General features: G+C 39.1%; 1 protein-coding gene across 3 annotated transcripts; it reads left to right on the top strand.

Moving 5' to 3' along the window:
- Positions 1-235: 235 nt before the first annotated feature.
- Positions 236-16203, top strand: rbm6 (RNA binding motif protein 6). 3 transcript variants are annotated; one of them, XM_015035697.1, is made up of 22 exons: positions 236-343; positions 921-974; positions 3611-5060; positions 5153-5242; positions 5346-5415; positions 6209-6282; positions 10587-10661; positions 10787-11066; positions 11168-11426; positions 11596-11665; positions 11972-12056; positions 12144-12202; positions 12792-12912; positions 13041-13138; positions 13672-14022; positions 14113-14262; positions 14350-14415; positions 14657-14881; positions 14969-15043; positions 15157-15263; positions 15382-15433; positions 15519-16203. In XM_015035697.1, exons 2-22 carry the CDS (start codon positions 934-936, stop codon positions 15609-15611), a joined length of 3891 nt encoding a protein of 1296 aa, XP_014891183.1. In that variant the 5' UTR covers positions 236-343; positions 921-933; the 3' UTR covers positions 15612-16203. The 3 variants fall into 3 exon arrangements, with proteins under 3 accessions (XP_014891183.1, XP_014891181.1, XP_014891182.1); XM_015035695.1 differs by having other exon boundaries at positions 11954-12056; XM_015035696.1 differs by having other exon boundaries at positions 11954-12056; positions 15382-15437.
- The last annotated feature ends 3128 nt before the right edge of the window (positions 16204-19331 follow it).

Here is a 19331-nt window from a genome sequence, read left to right as displayed (position 1 = left end):
GTGAAGAAAAAGCAATGTTTGAGTTTAGCTGAGCATTTACACACAAAAGTGATTGATTTCACTAAAGCTAAAATCAGATACTTGAACTTATTAGATTAATCAAATCTGAATATTTTCCAAATAGTTAATCGTGAATAAATAAGTCGTTTGAAAACAAAAATAAAACACATTTTATCGTACACCCTCCAGTCCAGTGGGTGACGCTGTTACGAGGATTAGCTGGGAATCATTTAAATCTCAACGTAGAAGAAGCGTCATCGTCTCCATTTTTGTTTTAGTTCTTTCAACGAGAAACTCGTTGAAAATATTTCTAATTAAAAACTAAGCCCTAAGAACAGCCAAGGTGGGTCTTCTAGATGGAATATTATTAGCAATGTTTAAGTCTAATCCCTGTGGTAGAGACTGTTTAGGTAAGATTCAACGCAGAGGAACTCTTTGTTGAGCGTTAGCTTGTCATGATAGCTCAAAGCGCCACCGGATGACTTGTTTCTTTCTTTGAGTTCACGTCAAAATCAGGTTTTTAGAGTTAAGTCGCATCCGTGTTACCACGATTGCTCCGCAATTTCTCTGAATCCTGGTGCAGTGCAGTAATTTATGAGTTTTCTGCTCGTGTTTTTTGCGAAGATGTAATGGGCCTTGTTGTGGAAGCTACAGTTAGCCGGCCACCATTACTAACAGTCACTCCCCCAGTCATTGCTGTCACTTAGCTGACGTTGTTGCAACCATCTTCAAAGAGTCTACATCGTGCCATTGAATAAAATTGCTGCTAAAATAAAATAAGTTGCACTTATAAAGTCAGTTGTTTAAAGAGTAACCTGGTTTATGATTATTTATTGGGGGTGCTATTTCACTGGACAATGTTGCGCCTTCTTGTACAGCTCGAACGATCCTGATATTTATTTATTTTTTTCTAAATATAGAGTAATTGTAAACATGTGGGATGGACCGGGACCACGGGGAAGACCACCCTTCCGGTAAGGAAACATCTTTTTGACACATTTATAGCAACCTTATGTTATTAGTAAGAAATATGCACTTGCTCGCCTGGTACTTTATTTCTTTTTTAATGTAGTTTAGAAACAACATTAAAAAATGGACCGGGACCACGGTCCTATTCTTACATTGCATTTTGTTTAAGTATAGCTGGCACGTTTTAACACGACTGTTCAAAACTAGGGCAGCGCGATTAGCAGGAAATGTTGATGTTGATTGAATATTTCAAGGACAAAAAACGGTTGCAATAAATCCACTTTTCTTTCCTCTCCATGTTCTCATCTGTCATTAGAATAATTCAGACTTGCTCTGTGATCATTTTACTATCTCGGGCTCTACTATTTGTATCAATTGACGTTTTAATTGGTTGTAATGCACACGTTTATAATGCTGTGTGGCTGATTTCTGATCTTGTTTTTATAAAGTTTAGCCTTAATTAAACAGATATTAGTCTATTGTGATTTTGTTTTAAAAACTATAATATAATAGGGTAAAAGAACAGGATTATTTTTTGAACTTGATTTCCCAGCTGTGAGCAGTCATTAGTTCATAGCAGAAAAGGCACCACTGTAAAACAGGGTACTACTTTTTTTAATCTACAGTGATTTGAAATGTAATTTAATATACATCAGTAATTAACATGGCTAGTGCAGCCAGCATGAGTCAAAACAGCAGGCTCCCTGTGTGTACTCCATGGAGAATGTGTATCCGTTCCAAAACATTTAGTTGGCCAAAAGGCTGCCAACATTTCCAAATCCAGGATGTTCCATAAAGGAGACTAAAAGCTCAAAAGGATAAAAGCAGATTAACATTGATGTAGTAAGTTGAGCCTTCTTCTTATGTTCTCAAAATATCACTCTCACTCTGTTTTTCATGAATCACAGATGTCATGGAAAATGCTGTTTCCTTTTCAATGGCCTCTGACTTCCCTTTAAACAAAGAGTGTTGCTTAGAGTGTTATCAATGGTAGCAGTTGCAAGTGGTGCATTCACTGATTAGTACAATTTTAGATTTTTTTTTTATTCACCTGTCAGTGCTAATATAAGGCAAAAGGTATTGTGGTCTAGTAGCCAGTAATGTTTTTAAACAGTCAGCGGATGTGTGGAGGGGGTGTGCTGTCCAGCATTTTTACATGTGTCACTGGTGCAACAACCCAGAATCCAGTGGCTGAATTAGCTCCTCAATATAAAGACAAGTCCTGTTTATGACCTAATTATTTAATTCAGGTGCCTTGAAGCAGAGACGCATCTGAAAGTTGCAGGACACCAACCCTATACACCTGTGTTTAAAGTGATCAGTGCATTAAATCAACTTTTCTTTTATTGTTCCCTTAGCGTGGACAAGCTGCATCTCATTAATTAAGTTACTGTTCACTGGGTTTCAACTCTGCTTTCACTTTTAACTTGCTGTAGTCTCCCACCTGTAAAACCCAAACGTCTTACCAGTTGCTGTCACCTGTTTCAGTTCAACTTCGTTGCACACGTCGCCTGATCCCTGAATGTATGAACATCAACACTCAACACTTTGCTTTGTCTGGCAATGACGGAGCGATTGGTGTCAACAGCCGTGCAGTTGGCTTTCTCATTTACCTCCTTGCTGCTCAACGTTTTGTCATGAATGCTTTCTTCTGAATACTTCTGTGGATAGATCTCTATTTTATATTACCCAGCAGCTGCTGCAGCTGTTCTTGATTTTGAACATGTTTCTACAGTGCATTATTCTAAACTGAGACACGTGCAGGTAATGACTGTGCTGCTCTGCTTTTATCAGCGAGTTGTCCTAATAGTGTCTCTGCACAGTTTGCTTTCAGAACGTAAAACACTCTAGATAATTTGCTTAGAATCAGTCTAATGTAGTTTGAGCCACTTTCTCCTCGATTCAGCTCTAGTCCGATTGGTATAGATGAATATAAGGTCTGAACAGGTCGGTTGATAACTCGCTTTTCTGTTGTAGACTAAGCTGAAATCTTCATCTTTTTTTCTGCTTTTGCTTGTTTTCTATTAGTCTTCAAAGGTTGTTAGCCACCCCTGATTTCAACATAGATTGTTTATAAGGAGCCAAACTTTCGCCTTAAATTAGTTCCACAAGTTTCTGAATGTTTGTTGAAAGGTTGTTAATTTTTCTTCTATTTCCATCACACTCACTGTGTACTTCAGCATTTTCATCCCTGCACAGCCTGAGTATCTTATTGCCATGCACAATGTGCATTCATGACACTTGGACTGTATTGGCTAACAAATATGCATCCAAACATTTCTTCTCATAATATATTCACAGTATATTGTGTCCCTAATCAAGGGTTGTGATCTGTCTTATTGTGTAAGAATGAACTTGCTAAAACAGGGATTTTTCAGATTATATTCAGATATGTATTAAACAAGCATTTTTATTCTACCACTGTATTTCATCAAAATCCTTAACTTCACCAAAAAATAAACTATGAATTAAACACACATGTAAAAACAGTTTGTTTACAGCGACAAAATGCCAGTGCTGAGGTTTAAAATTGGATAGCAAATTGGCAAATAAAGAAACTGAAACAAAAAAATCAAGTTGACCCTTAGCAGTTGTCTGTTTTGAATTAATCAGCACACTAATAGATTTATTTACCTTTCAGTGGTGATCACCGTGGAGAGATGTTTTGGGGTCGAGATCGTCCAATGCCTGATTATAGAGATGGCATGAACATGGGCCATATGGGCCCAAGACCGTTTGATTTTCCACCTATGGACCAGCGAAGGATGGATGGTTTTCCCATGAGAGGTCATGATATGGCCCCAGGTGATATGCGAGGAAGAGGTCCAAACAGAGATTTCTTCATGCCCAGGAACGAGCCAGACTTCCATCCTAGGAGGCATGTTGAAATTTCCATTAGAGACCAAATTGTTGAGAACCCTGGTTTTCGTGGGCCAGGCAGGGATTTAGGAGGGAGGGGTATGCCTCCATGGGAACCACACAACAGGTTTTCAAACATGAGGGACAGAGAAATGTTCCATAATGACATGAACCGCTTTGACAGGCCTGATACTGATGGAAGAAGAGGCTTTCCCATGGATCGAATGGAACGAGACGATGGATTTAGGGACATGCCCGACAGACACCTGGGGGGTGATGCTGATCGCTATGAGATGGACTTACCGCCACATGAAAGGAGACTCATGGATAATGATAGAAGAGAAGGGCCACCGTTCAACCCAAGAGGTAAATTTGAATCTGATATGGACTTCAGAAATCGGCCTGGACCAGCTGTCGACTTCAGAGATAGGGACCGTTCTCCTTTAAGATTTGGTCCAGGTGAGTTCCCTCCAGCTGAAAGGGAAAGATTAGACATGCCCCCAGATGTCCTTGGTCGGAGGCCAGAGTTTAAGGGTCCAGGAGACACTGTTGGATGTAGAGATTACCCCAATGCAAGCGGCAGCCCCCTAATGGATTATCGAAGTGGCGAGGAGATGACTCTCGCCGAAGAGTGGAAGAGCCGTCAAAAGGACAAGAATCCTTTTTTGGGAAAAGATTTGAAAGGTGGACCTGATACTAGTTTCCCTGTTGGTCTCGGCAGCAATGTGAATGTGAGGGACCCACCACCGTTTCACAAGCGGGACCACTTTCCTCCAATGGACCCACCAATACCTGGCAAGAAGGGTCCACAGGATCATCTGATGCCAGAAACAAACCCTCTAACAGGTCATTGCAGCAGTAGAGACGATAAAGAATGGCCCAGAGAAAGGGATCCGAAGTATATCCAGAATAAAATGAGTCATGATGAAAGGGCCCCATACCTTGAACAAAATAAACCTTCACGTGAGATTAAGGAGCCAAGTGATCCTTTTAGAAAGATTAAAGATGTCCCACCTGAACAAATACCTTTTAGGGAAACATTGGGGGAGGAAGAGGATTACCAAAGCAACAGCACAATTCAAGCAAAAGATCAGGACTACAGGGACATAGATTACAGAACAGCATCAAGAAGGGCATTTGATTACAAACACGAAGAACTTCCTCCCACGGATAAATTTGTAAAGGACCCTAACCCAATTACACCTTCCAAATTCACAGATTCTGGTTCCCAGGTATGTGTTTTTTTCTGACTCTATTTATTGTGAAGATGTTGTTTTTGTAATTTTCATGTTCTGGTTTATATCCCATAACCATTCTCTGAAAGGATCGAGATTACAGGAATGCATCAGTGAAGGACAAAGTTTCGAATATTATATCCATAAGTGGCATTCCAAAGACTGACTCAGTGGATCAGGTAATTTTAAAAAAATTACAACTTTCAGTTAACATTATAAATTTGTGCAATTGTAATTGCAGAGGCTGAGTGCTGTTATCAACTAGGACTATCCTTCTTTCAGATTCTTGGAGCCTTTGCGGTCCGTGATGGCGTACCGATGCAGGGGATAAAAATCCAAAATGTTGTGCCAGGTAAGAATTAAGGTTCTTCTCTTGTAATTTGTTTGGGGCAGTCGATCGCTAATATGTCCCTCGATATTTCGCTGAAACAAAATGTGAAACTTCGCCTTTTTGTTTTTTTTTTTTCTTCTTTTGTTCTTGGTTGCTTTCGTTGTTGGTGGTGTCTGTGAACTCGCTCAGTGAAAATACGTTTCGGGGGAATTCTGTTCTGCCAACCTTTGTTATCTGAGGATGACTCATTTGGGGATTAAGAGAGGGTTTCCTAACTGGCAGCTTTTGGAGTGATATTAAGTGTTGTCACAGAAGATCTGGGATAGAAGGAATATCCATTATCGAAAAACAAATCTTGCCGAACGAACAATGAAAACTGTCTCGGTATCGCACGGTTCATGTTCCTAGTATGTAAAACAGAAAAAGTGCTGTAGAGTAAAACTTCATTTATATTTGCGCCACAAATGTCTACATGAGGCCAAGTCTTATATTGAAGGAGATGTCCTAAGTTCATATTTCCATCTTGATGTTTCCAAATGCCATTGAACTATCTTTGGTTCACGCCATGCAAACATTTACAGCCAGTTGTTTGGGAATCTTGAACCCAAAGACTTGTCTTGGTTATCTAAGCTGTAGTAAATGGCCTAGTAACCAGAAAAAATAAATCAAACAAAAGTTGTCTCAAAAAGGTATGTGTTTCGGTTAATTTGTGAAAATGCACTCTCAATGATCTCGATGTTTTCACGAATGCTTATTTTTCTATTTCTGACCTTGACTAACAAAAACCCATCTGTATTTCAAATGCTGTCCCCAGGTTACAGCTACGATATGGCCTATGTGGAGTTTTTAAACCTCGAGGATGCAGTCCACTTCATGGAGTCCAACAAGGTGGCCCATCCTCGTCACTCTGAGACGGCTGTCTCTCCCATCTGGATTACAAGGGGTTGAGAGGGCACTCAGTAGCTGGGGTGTTGGGAAGGGGCTTTAATCCAAAATATTAATCCTAAATATCCTGCTGTCGTCATTATATATCCTCAAAAATCATGTTGCTGAAGTTGTTATTCAGTAATTCCAGGAAAGACCTGGCTTGACAGAGCTAACTTCTCATATTTTAGCTGCACACTAGCAAACAAGCATTTTGTCATGAAACAGAAAATAGTCCCCATTCATTGCACCTGAGACTTCAGCATTCATCTAGTGATTTAAGTAATACTTGCATTAATTTTTAATAATGGTTTCTCAATTCTAACACTATTTTTAAAAAGTTAAATAACAAAAGTAAGAGGAATTTGCTGTGTAAAGTTTTTGTTTGAGACACAAACTCATCAGTCACAAGTTTTAAGCAGTGCTCAGAGGCAGCATTTTTCTCTTGAACATCAGTCTTTATAATGCTGCGTCGTGCCTTTATTGTAGGATAATGTTGGAAAACCCAGCCACGTTATTGAACAATACTCAATCTACAAATATAGAGTGAACCTTTCTAATTTTAGGATTTAATGGATTTTTAAACATTTTCCTTTTTCCTCAGTTTAGCCATATGGTGTAAGTCATCAGCATGACGGCAATAGCCTAACCTGATAAAAACCGTCCCTTGTTCTGTGCTTTGCTCCGTACAGAGGGTCTGAACCCTTGGCTATTGAGAAACAATTTCTTCCTGGAGGCATGGACTCTGTTGAAGTTTTAAATTTTACGCAATCGCTAAGGTTTGCCCGCGATGTATAAAATGTGCCAGTTCGACGCTATGAATCTTACTGAAAATTGCCTGTGCTTTAAGCAACCATCCCCCGCTGTTCAGAGGGAATTGCCGAGCCAAACGAGGCGGCTTTTAATCCTAATTCAATATTTGGAAGTGTGGCCAAGACAGACTGAATGGCTTTGTTTACATCCTCCGCTGCCATTGGTAAAATTACAAGCAAGCTGCAATTCTAAACCAGTGCAGAAGAAAAACTTAATTGTTTGCAACTTTGCCATCTGTTCACTAATTGGCCTGGTTGAAATTCAACCAGAGAAATCGAGCTCAATGGGAGAAAGAGCAGAAATGGCACTGAAGGGAGATGAGAATTGTGCACAATCATGTGGAACGGCAGTGGGCAGGCTAGCAACAGCTCATTTCAGACATGTTCTTCTATTTTATCTCTTTTTTTGTAATTTGTCACTGTTTTGCTCTATAGAGTGTTGAAAGTAATGCTAAATATTCACCTGATAGAAACTTTGAGAGATTGATGTTTGAAGCGGGAGATTTGGTTGTAAGCAATGAACTACTTGAATGCGGTTGTCATTTTACTGATTCTGCGGTGTTGGTTTCATGTGTCCAAGCGCACTTTAATGTGAAGCTGATCTCCCTTTGTTTTGTGTGAATAATCTAAATTAAGACCTAAGGCAGATTCTGGGAATATTTTGTTTTCTTAAACAAGGTTGAATGGAAACCGACTAAGAGAAAGTTGTTCTATAATCTTTTTGTTTAAGTAAATATCAGCAATGTGTCATTTTTTTAGTAGTTTTATATTTTGTTTCATTAGTTGGCTGGTTAGTAAGCTTGCAAAGCGTTTGGGAAAACTAAGGCTTAAAATTCTTAAGTGGCATTTGAAGTCTTAAATCTTCATTTAAATATTCATTGGGCAAGAAGTTCACTGTGTCCTAGGTTATATTTAACTAGGACACATACAAAATCTTTCCCCAGATTTTGTATGTAATTTTAGTTTTGCTGGTTATGTCAAACGCCTTGAGAACTCTTAAGTGGCTATGTTTGGTCTTCAGTCGACTGGGATAAATTTCATTAACTTTTTTTCTGCAGCGGTTTTCATGTGGTTGACGGGTATGGTGCAGGTGTGTGCTTTTCTAAACGCAGATGCTTTGACGTTCCACCTTTTCTGAGCTTTGCGATTGTTTCAAACTGCACTCGAGGTTTTCAGCACAGCGAGTCTGTTTTTGTCCTTGTTTGGATTGCTTGCAGCACTTTCTGATTTTGTGTTTTTGTCCAATTTATCTTGATGCTCAGCAGATGAGCCAGAATTTCTGTCTTAAGATTCAAGCATTTTGTACCTCTTCTGGATAATAGGTTTGATTGCCTTTATTCTAATTATACTTGTGATTATTGTTTTTTTTTTATTATTATTATTTCTACTCAACTTCTACTTGGCATTAGCCACTTGGTGGACTGACTTGTATTGATGGCTGCAGCTGGCTTCCATTTTCGGGTTTTTCATGTTGATCGAGTAGACTAATTGCTTGAACCAAACTGTTCTTGGATCATATCTTCAATGCTTAACCTAAACATGTTCTGCGCACCTTGTGATTATTTATGTCTACGCAAAATTAAAGGTTGAGCTTGATCAACTGCTGTTATCTGCCTCTAGAGGTAATCAGGAATTTGTAAGTTCAATGATGGGGACGCGATCGAGCGACAATGTCTTGTATGACAACAGCAGACAAATTCAGATCGCAAGAGGAACAATGCAACCGGAGGACTCTTGGTTTAATTTGAAAAAAATTCATTCATCAGCAGAAGCTGCTCCAGAAGGCTTCTTGAGAATGGAAGACATTGAATGAATTTGGACGGCCAGCATGAAGATCCTGACCGTGTTCGCTCGGTGTTATTTGGTGTAACGCTTATTTCATACATGTGCTCGTGTCGGTGCTGCTGGGTAAGCTCTCCCCTCTTTGGTTCCAGTGGCTTCTATCTTCTTGTTCTGAAAGCTGTTCTGTGTTCTTGCCAAATCAACTTGAATGGGGTAAATCAAAATGAGACTCTTACAAAGGAGTTTATGCGTGATTATCACAGAACTATGATCTCAAAGGCACCACAGACACAGCATCCTCACTGTCACCAGTTAGCTATTCTTAAGTGTAAATTTAAACTTTTTTGGTAGTTCTTGAGGAAACTTTTATAGATGGCTATAGATTTATTTTTGAGGCAGTAAGGTCAGATGGAAGGAGACGTTGACAAAGACATTGTTCATTTTTTGAAGAATCTGCTGTGAAAATGACTCTTGGGTGAAGCTGTGTTTGCATCTGCCATCCAGCTGCAAACTTAGTTTTTGGTGTTAAAAACTATTTTCCAAAGTATTTTTTTAAAGCTCCTGAATATCTATTAACGATTAGAAATAATAAACTTAAAAAATAAATGGAACCCCCTTTATGGACTATTTCACATCCAAGGTTTCCCCCAGAAAACCCGCTGAGCCCGGTGGTTGGGTGCTAGAGCAATCATTCATCCCGCGGCCCACTGTGTTTTTGATCTAAGAAATGTTCAAAGTTGACAGGAAATTTGAAAATATCACTTGATAATTATGTGTTATTGAAAGATTATTATCTGACCACCGTCTATAAAATCTTAAAAAAGCAAACATTAAAAAAAAAAAAAAAATCTTAAATAAGCAATGGTTAGCCTGGGGGGGGCACAAGTAAAACCTGGTGGCCCGCCAGACTTATGATACACGGGGGGGGAAACCCTGACATCTGTCTCACTTTGTCCTGGCTACAATTGTTCTGGAGCATCTTTAGCCCACCACTGTTTTAGCCATGCTCTGGATCTTCTTTTGGTTATGGTTGATGTCTAGCTTAATGTATCATTTTTTTCCCCCAAAAAAGAAATAAGGAATCTCAATTTAAAGAATGGTTATATTAAGATCGGTAGTTTTCTTGTGTTATAAATTTCAGGCTTTGAACTATAACTGTAAAACGCAGAGAGCTTTTTATTAGATCCCGCAGACAAAAAAGTCGGATTCGTCGAATCTTTGATGTTGTCCCAAAAAAGCCTGATCATTGCATCTCGACTTGTTAACTTATGGTCCAAATAAAGTTGAATCTGCGTTAGGTTCTGCACGTTTTTTGAGGCCTATCCGAGGATATTTCTTTCAACTTTAAAAATGGTGAGAAGCTTTCACAGACATGGTATAAATCGCAAAACTGTTTGACTCATGGGCAGAGTAGGAGACGCGTAAATGATGAATAAAATCACCAAACGCCAGAGTCCGAAATGCTAGCTTCTTTGAAGATACCATAGTCTGGAGGATAAATGGCTAGTGTGCGGCAAGACGACGGACCTGGGCTCCACACCAATAACTGCTGAACCGTTTTACTCTCTGCATTATACGGGATGGATAAAACTTCCCATAGTGCATGCTGGATGTCATCATAGCTGGGTCACTGATGTGGTGGATTTCTAACTGCATTGCCTGTTTGTTTTCCAGGGATCCATAAAGGTTGGCACTAGAACATCTGCTATGAAGTACGTCCAGCCAAATGAGTGCGAAAGAGGTCTTCTTGTGAGTATGATGACAGGATTATTGATTTTCATTATTTAAGAAGGCAGTACTTGGCTGTTTCCCCACTGAGAAACATTTAAATATCTTTTTACCTTTTTGTCTTTTTTGTCTATTTCTCCTAACAGGAACCAGATCACAGAGGACCTCCAACCCTGGACTCACATTTACCCCCATCAGACAAGCCTTTAGACGATCTGAGGACCAACCTAAACGCCAAAGGTCCTGTAGAGGAGCTGCCTCTCGGTCAGTTTCAGCGAAACACTGACCTGACCCCAGAGGCGTGGCAGCAGCAGGTCGACCAGCAGCACCAACAAGAACAAAATGAGCTTTCCGGAGAGTCATCACATAACCGCAACCCTCTTCACATGTCAGACCACCTCAAGTCTGTATTCAAAGACAGCAAAAGTATGTTGACCTAACCTTGTTCCATATCTCTTTCTGCTTTTTTCCCCCTTCTTTTAAAGGGCTATTAACTTAAGGTTTTGTGTTTTGTTTGCTTTTTATAGCGATGATAATCAAGAATGTGAAACCCACCACCACAGTAGAGACCATCCTAAAAGCTTTGGATCCATTTGCGTATCTGGATGAGAGAAACGTTCGTTTGGTGAAGGGAAAGCCCCCTGGTACAAAGTGCTTCTGCTTTGTCGACATGGACTCCCACGAGCAAGTGAGGCGTCTGGTGGAGCTCATCACCAAACCCAGGCCGCTGTGCATCGATGGGATCAGAGTCCATGCTGAAATTGCAAGACCTCTCAAGAACCAGAAGTGAGTCTCCATGAGTGAAGTCTTCCCTTTTCACCCATCTTCTGTTGAAAATCCACTTCTTTCCCTTTATTCTTCTTTTTTGTTAATTTTTGTTTTAATTTGATTAATGTATTTAATCATTACATCTTTTTTTTTATTGAATTGACTTGGAATTTTCTTTCTGCTTTAGTTTGAAACGAGATTATGATGCACCAAACCTTTCAATGGCTGGGCACCCATCTGAAGACGCCATGACAGGAGTAAGTTTTATGTTAGAGACAAGATCATATAAAAAGCAACAACTGAGGCATAACCTGAGTGCTATATAAAGTTAAATAAGAACATTTAAACAGTGGTGGAACTGATTAAAGTGCACAATACGAGCAGATAAGCACAGCAGAGGCAGCACTCAAAGTTTTAAATACCTTGTTTTCATTTTTACCGTATTAAGCGACAATTGAAACTTGTTCAGACTGTTTCAGCTTTGTGTGACATCTGTGTGTAATATTTTGATTTTGTTGGAAAAACTGACTAACCGAATCTGGCAGACTGGTGTTTTATTACAGCAGCCGTTCCCACCACCTCCACAGTACTTGCATCCTCTACTGCTTCCTATGGTTGGCGTTCCTGCAACAGATGTTGCAATGCAAGGTGACTATTCTTCAGATTTATTTATTTATTTATTTTTGGAACGAGATTTTGTACTGAAATACCTAAACATGTTATTTTTACTACTAGGAGATTTAATGACTATCGACATGAATCCTGCTGCTTCGTCAGAACCCAGCCTTAGTCTGGTAGGTATCAAACTATTAACAGATGGATTACAGTAAATGCGATTATCATTTTCATTTAGTTTTATTTCAGTACTCCAATTCAAATATCCCAAATTGTTTACATAACATAATTAAAAATGACTTTTAATGCAGACATGTTATGTTACGGCCTCCGTAACCATGGAGAAAACGTCTCACCGTTGTCGAGCTTCCAGTGGGATGTTTTTATAGTCACTGAAGTTTTGGCAAGCCATGCTATCAACTGGTCTTAATTTAATGTCTGTTATCTGGTCCAGTCTTTATGAACAGGTGGATTTTATTATTTTGGCAAGATTTTGCATGTGTCTTCACTGCCAACACCACCAAAACTGGCTCTAATGGACATGTTGTCAGTTTGGTTTCCGGTGTTATGTAAAAATTGTAATCATCTAAGAAACTGAATCTTGGGTTTTCATTAGATGTACACCATGCGCATCAAAATGAACAGAAATGTATTCAAGGTTCACTTTTTTGTTATTGTACTGAATTAAAACAGGCTTTTTGGTGATAATCTAACTTGAGAGTCTGCTTGGTTTTCTAAAATTTGGACACTGAACATTTTTTTATGCAGGGAATGGATTATAATAAAACTACTTCTGCAGCCCCAGCACTCCAAACTGGTGGACTTCATGTTCCCACAGACTCAGCTGACATGCAGCCCCCACCAGAAGGATCACAGACTTACATTTATGGTGAGAAAGCATAAATTTCGAGAACTATTGGAAGTTGGTGATATTCATAAAAATATAAAACCCACTTTAGGATCGTAAATTATTACAATTAAATTCTAAAGACGTGTAAAATTTCAAACTTTCTCCAGGTTCTGAAACTCCAGACACGTCCAGTTACTTGTATGACTCAACATCAGGCTTCTACTACGATCCGGAGACGACACTGTACTACGATCCGAACTCAAGGGTGAGAATCCAGAACATAAATGTGCAGTTCTGTCTTTAACGCCACTGAGGTAAAGAGCCCAACCAGCTTACATTGTCAGGAATATGCAGTGCTTTAAATAAACCATGGAAAGGTGTGATTGATGCATTTCTAATTGCTGCGAAGCTGATGTTGTTTACTCTGCAGTGAGATTTTGCAATGTTGCCGTCTGTCTTCAGTGGCATTTAGAATATTTTCTTGATGCAGTCGGTCCTCCAGAGCTGGAAACAGAGAAAGCCAGATCTTGTTCAAACGTTCTCACAAGAACATTTTGCTTCGTCAATGCTTGTCAAGAAATCAATTCTACATTTTTGTAATGATTAATAAGTTACCTTGGACACTTTCACAGCATGTGTTGTAATTAAAAATAAATATATAAACCTGATCTTTCTTTCACAAATTCACAGGTTTTGTTTTTGGAAAAAAAAAAATATCTCTTCTTTTTTTTACATATTGCTTTTTTGGGGGGATTTTTTGCAAAAATAATTCCCCAATTTTCTATATTTTCTGTTTAGTATTTCTACAATGCTCAAACCCAGGAGTACCTGTACTGGGATGGAACATCAAAAACCTACATCCCAGTTCCAGGAGGGACTTCTGCGGGTTCCCACCCAACTCCCACCATGACCGCAGAAGATCGAGCCATTCTCTCCAACCCGGCTGCGGACGCTCCATTGGAGATGAAGAAACCTTCAGCACCTCCCCAGGCTTCTGCTGCCCCCGTTGCTGGTTCTGCAGACGGCTCTGATGGATCCGTTCAATCTCTCTCTGTCGTTCCCGAGAGAAAGGAAGACGAGGACTCTCCGAAAAAAGACAAAGAGAAGGACGGCAAAGACGAGAAGCCGAGAAGTCTCGCTGCTGTTAAGGTAGCATTCCCTGTAATGTAATCACACATCATGGTGGATTTTGCGTGACAGGTAGGCGAGGAATACCTCTTTTGTTGTTGCTGTTTGCAGATAATGAAAGATATGGAGCGCTGGGCAAAGATCCAGAATCGTCAGAAAGAAACGGTGCGTTCTCCATCTCCCGTCCTGAAGTCTGGGATAGATGACGAGAAGAGGCAGTCGAAGTCAGCGGATGCTGCCTTTGCTATTTTTGAGCGGAAGGTTGGCACGTGATCCTCAGGTTTTCATCATTTATGTTGTTCTACAGGTGTAGCTTCAACATTTGTTAATATTCTTTTGTTCCTGTAGATCACAGGTGCTGATGATCTTTTTAAGAAACCTCTTGCTCCTGTCAAGAAAGATGAAAAATCTAAAGTAAGTCGTCCTCTCCTGAACATCTGCATCCTCATAAACTACATTATAGCTGAAATTTCAATTTAAGTAATTCAATTCAAAATTGAAACTCATACAGAATAATTAGTGTTATATACTTCAAGCAGTTAACTATGACTCGGAGTCAAGAAACAGAAATGGTGTAATCCTGTGTGAAAAATGAATATACAATACAAAACGGCTTGTGGCTATTGCGCCTTATTAAATTTTGTTTTGGTTTTAGCGTCCAATGGGCTCGTTGGGTCTGCTGGCATCAGACTACGGAGCTGGAAGCGATGAAGAGGTGGAAGAAGAGAAGGAGGAGGCAACTAAAAGCACGCCGAAGAGCCAGCCGGAGGAGAAGGACAGACTGACGGACTGGAAGAAGATGGCCTGTCTGCTGTGCAGGAGACAGTTCCCCAACAAAGACGCTCTAATCCGCCACCAGCAGCTCTCCGATCTCCATAAAGTACTAACTCATATTCCATACGTAAAAAGTCGTGGCGTCTGATCAGATCCTGATTAGTTTCTAACACTCAGCATGTTCCCTAAACAGCAAAACATGGAAATTCACCTCAAGATCAAGAGGTCGAAAAAGGAGCTGGAAGCTTTGGAAAACCAGGAGAAGCAGGTCGGTATACATTTGTCAAGTAAGGGGTTTTTGCGACTGAAGCAGTCGTGTAATTAGTTCATACTTTTTAAATGATAGTGAATGTTATTAAATATGCTGTTTATTCTCCACAGCTAAGCGCCAGAGAATCTTCCAGATCGCCAGAGCAGAAAAGACGGAAACAGCATCACCAACAACAGCAGCAGCAACAACAACATGGCAGCTGGGCTGGAAGCTCAAGGTAGACTGAAGTTGAAATTGCTGAGTGTAAAAAAAAAAAAAAAAAAAAAATATGGGAAATAAACTAGATAATTCATTTTTTTATTTTTTTTATTTTGTCTTGTATTTTTCATCTTCAGGGAGACAAACAAAGCTAGTGAGAGGCCAGGTTTAGGGGCTGAACCCGTCCAAGTAAGTGTTTTTTCTTCTTTGTTTGATGCATCTTGCAGGAATCACCTAGTAAATTGCATTTTTTTATTTTTCATTTTTCTAACAGAAAAGAAAAAACCAGTCCCCATCCTGGGATCACAACACCTACAAGCAGGCAGTACGCAAAGCCATGTTTGCACGGTTTAAGGAACTCGAGTGATCTCTTCTGAATAAACATTCATTTTAAAATGTGAACTGCTGATGACGACCACCTCTGCTTGAGAAATTGCATAGACTCTATGAGCATGTGTTTACTATGGGACATCATTTCTCAGTTTATGATGTGAAACGCTGAGATAAATAAACGATTCAACAAAACTGATCTAAATGATCGAAAAAAAAAAAAAAAAAATTCCCCCACAATGGATTTTGTACAGAAAAATACATGTCGATTTTTGTGCCATGTATATTTGAGAAGCCTGCTTTTTTTTTTTTTTATACTTTCACACCAGCCACAGATTTATTTTAAAGCCGATTTATTTTTTATTTGATAAAATTGCTATATGTGCTCATGTAAAGTAAACTGTAAAGATCAGTGTCTCTTGGTGTACGTTTGTAAAGTTATTAGCTTACCACTAGGTGGCACAATATCATTCTTTCTTGTTTAGATCTTTCATTGTATGCAGCTGTTCAGATTTTCCCCAAAAAATGTATGTTTTCCTTTGCAGAAAAATGCTTCTGAACCATGTGTTTTGATCAGGATTTTGTCTCCTGAACAATTTTATCGGTAAATAAACTTGAATATCCCACTAGTGACGTTTTATTCGTTACATTTAGTTTTACTGTTCAGCGGTGGATGTTTTTGTAACAGTCGGTCTTCCTTCTGACATTTCATCAAAAACTGAGTCCACATTCTTTAGAAGAGCAGCTTTTGTCCTGTGTGTGTCTGTGGGTTTGATTTCAGTCCTGGCAGTTCATCTGAGCGTAATATGGACACAAAACTGCAGCTGTCGTTAAGGACAAGCTGCAGAGATAGATGTTGGACTTTGCTGATATTCTTGCTTGTGCCAGATGTAAATTAAATTTCGGATGACTAAAGTAATGTTTCTTTTTCAGTGAATTGCAAACACATGGAGCCTGTTACTGAAGACAAGGCAGCAAAACTACATTTTCAGGTTTTGAAAAAAAAAAAAAAAAAACCTACAGTAATTTCATATGGACATTTCTTTACTTGTTGGAAAACTAACTCACTTGTTTGTGGTTCTGCTTATTTATGAAATGATGTCAAAAACATACATTCGTATCACGAAAACTGTTGAACCAAAAGATAAGGGTTTGCACAGTCGCAAAACTAAATCTGGATCTGCTGCACAACTTTGTTTTTTCTTTTTTATTGATTTTTACTTTCTTCTTACTTCAAATATCCAAATGCAAGTGAAAACTTGGAGGTTAGAATTTTGCTGTAGAGTTGTGGAATAATCTCTTTTGTTCTGAATTTAAGAATCTTCTCAAAACATTTATTTACTGAAGCCTTCTGCATATCCTGAGAGACTGTCTTAATGTGTCTTTTTTTAACTTTTGTGTTTAACTTGTCTGTTTATTTGTCATTATTGTGTACGATTTGTCCTTCACTGTCAGCAACACCAGGTTACCCAAAGCTATCTCCCTGGAGCTGCAGTCTCCAGCTCAGCACTCCTCCCCTGAGCCTTCCTCACGCAACTCCTCCAGACTAGCGGCAGCAGCAATTAGCAAACACCTGGTTGTGTGTCTGCTGGGCTGATTGTATGAACTATTTATCAGTCCAGAATGGTTGTAAATGGCTAATGGGGGACATTGTTGCAATGACATGCTGAAGTGTCAGAAAGAGCAAGAGCTTCTTAAAGAGACAGTGTCCAATTTTAAAGCATGAAATTGTTATTTTTGATATATCAAGTATTTTTATAGCAACTAAAGGTAACAGTTTCTTAATTGTGCTATAAAATGGCACTAGGTGCCTGGAAAACACACAATAGTGCCCCCTGCGTACTGTAAAGAAAACTTGAAAGCAGTGCTTTAGTCTTGTACAACTTTATATCTATTAAGTAAAAGTGTAATAAAATATACTGTAGTTTGTTGGGTACTGTTACAAAATTTGAAACATTTGAAGGAAAATGAATTGTTTTGCAGAGTATGCACAAGGTGTTAAAGATCATATGTTGGTGTCACATTATAAAGGTTAAGCGCATCATAGTCCAGCAGTGTGCATATTTATGTACAGGTTCCAATTTACATTACCTTAATCAGTGTATACAAGACAAGAGCCATGATCACAGACCTTGTGAAAAATCCCACCGTCTTACCTCCAGAGTTCATTAATGGGTGAGCTTTTGAGCTAAGGTATACTTTTCATCTTCTTTGTTTTGGAGGGATGAAAAAAAACGTATAACTGTCTCCTGTCTATTTACACTTGTAGCATAAAATTGAGCAGTTTCTCCCAAAGAAAAATCATGCAAGCTGTTGTGTATATGGCTTTTTTGTGGTCACTGTTGGTCCATTTGTCCTTTGTAAGAAGGATTGCTTGGATGTCTATGTTGATATCAAGCATAGATCACATGCAAAGGTTTCAAAATTGCTTCCACATTTGCAGCCACTTTCCACTGATTGGTTGAAATCACCACAATGTTCTTTTATTTTTTGCTCTATGTCACTGCAATCTAGGGCATTAATCAAACGAAAGCTTTTGCACTGCAACAGATTTTGATCCAGCAGCCAAGTATTTGCTTGTATATGAAAGATTTGCACGACTGTTGACAGTAGTTGAGCGTACTTGACTGGCACTGTGCGGCACTCTGTGGGGCATGAAGTTCTGCAGTTTAAACAAAATTGTCCCCAAAGTCTTTCCCAGTGCCGAGGCTATTTTGCCATCCAAATATGGGATGGAAGGAAACTGGGATTTATTATAAAATAAAATCACCGGGGAGGAATTATCAAACATTTCTTTTTCTCTGAACAAGCAAAAGAATATTCCAAGAGAAGAGTTCTTCCAATTTTCAATTAATTTATTTTTTGTGTGTGGATTGTTTCCATTTATCCTTGCTTAGCTCTGCCAAACGACCTAAAAGAAGGAAAGAAAGAAAAAAAAAAGCTTCCCGAGCTCCTGGTGACTGATGTCATTATCCTATCCTAATGGTCTATGGAATTAGGAATGGTGTTCAATTAGTCTGGAGAGATGAGAGGACAAACCAAAAGCAGAAACGTTCATGTTTCTATTCCCTCGTCTGCATGAGGGAGAGGACAGGATCGCTCTGCGAATGGACAGTGGGGCTAATTATCGCAGCTTGACGTCCTTTAGCAGCTGGCAGGTGAAGTCAGAACAAGACTCTGGCAGTAAAATAAAAGTCAGTCAGCAGGTGTTTTAGAAGCTCAGATGTACATTGTGGGTGAGAGGAGACAAGAAAAAAACAAAAAAACTGAGGTCTGCAATTTGAAAAAGATAAGCAGAATTTTTTCAATCTCCACATTTACTGATTTTCCTCTTAAAGAATTTACAGTGCCTTTCCAAAAGAACATCTGTCACATTTTATTGGATTTTAGGACCTAAAACAAACCCAAAAAAGTTCAGATATGGCGGCTTGAACATTAGAACTGCATTTTGCTGAAACTATAGCTGCACATGCCTACACACATCTGTAGAATCAAATGTTTAAAAATTATTCTTTGAAAAGGAAAGTTTGGATGGATGTTCTGTTTTAACATCCATAATCTCATTTTGTCACAGATTCATGACTAAGATCTGCATTTTGGTCGGTGTTTTGCCGTACGTATCATTTTGTCTTCATCTTCAAGCTTGGTCTCGTCTGACCACAGCATCTTTTCTTTTACATTATCCTGTGTCTTTATGACATATGGTTCTCCACAAACAATTTCCTTCTTGTTACTCTAAAACTTTGACCGTTATGAA

Source organism: Poecilia latipinna, unplaced genomic scaffold, assembly GCF_001443285.1.
Source record: "Poecilia latipinna isolate Pla-1442-1.1 unplaced genomic scaffold, P_latipinna-1.0 Scaffold345, whole genome shotgun sequence".
In the NCBI taxonomy this organism is placed as follows: domain Eukaryota; kingdom Metazoa; phylum Chordata; class Actinopteri; order Cyprinodontiformes; family Poeciliidae; genus Poecilia; species Poecilia latipinna.
This window is presented reverse-complemented; position numbering and strand designations above follow the sequence as displayed.

Excerpts from the sequence above, each read along its gene's own strand:
- rbm6 (XM_015035695.1), top strand. The coding sequence starts at position 934 with ATGTGGGATGGACCGGGACCACGGGGAAGACCACCCTTCCG. Across the intron at positions 14,882-14,968 it reads AGCTCTCCGATCTCCATAAA|CAAAACATGGAAATTCACCT; the intron begins GTACTAACTCAT and ends TTCCCTAAACAG. Across the intron at positions 15,434-15,518 it reads TAGGGGCTGAACCCGTCCAA|AAAAGAAAAAACCAGTCCCC; the intron begins GTAAGTGTTTTT and ends TTTTTCTAACAG.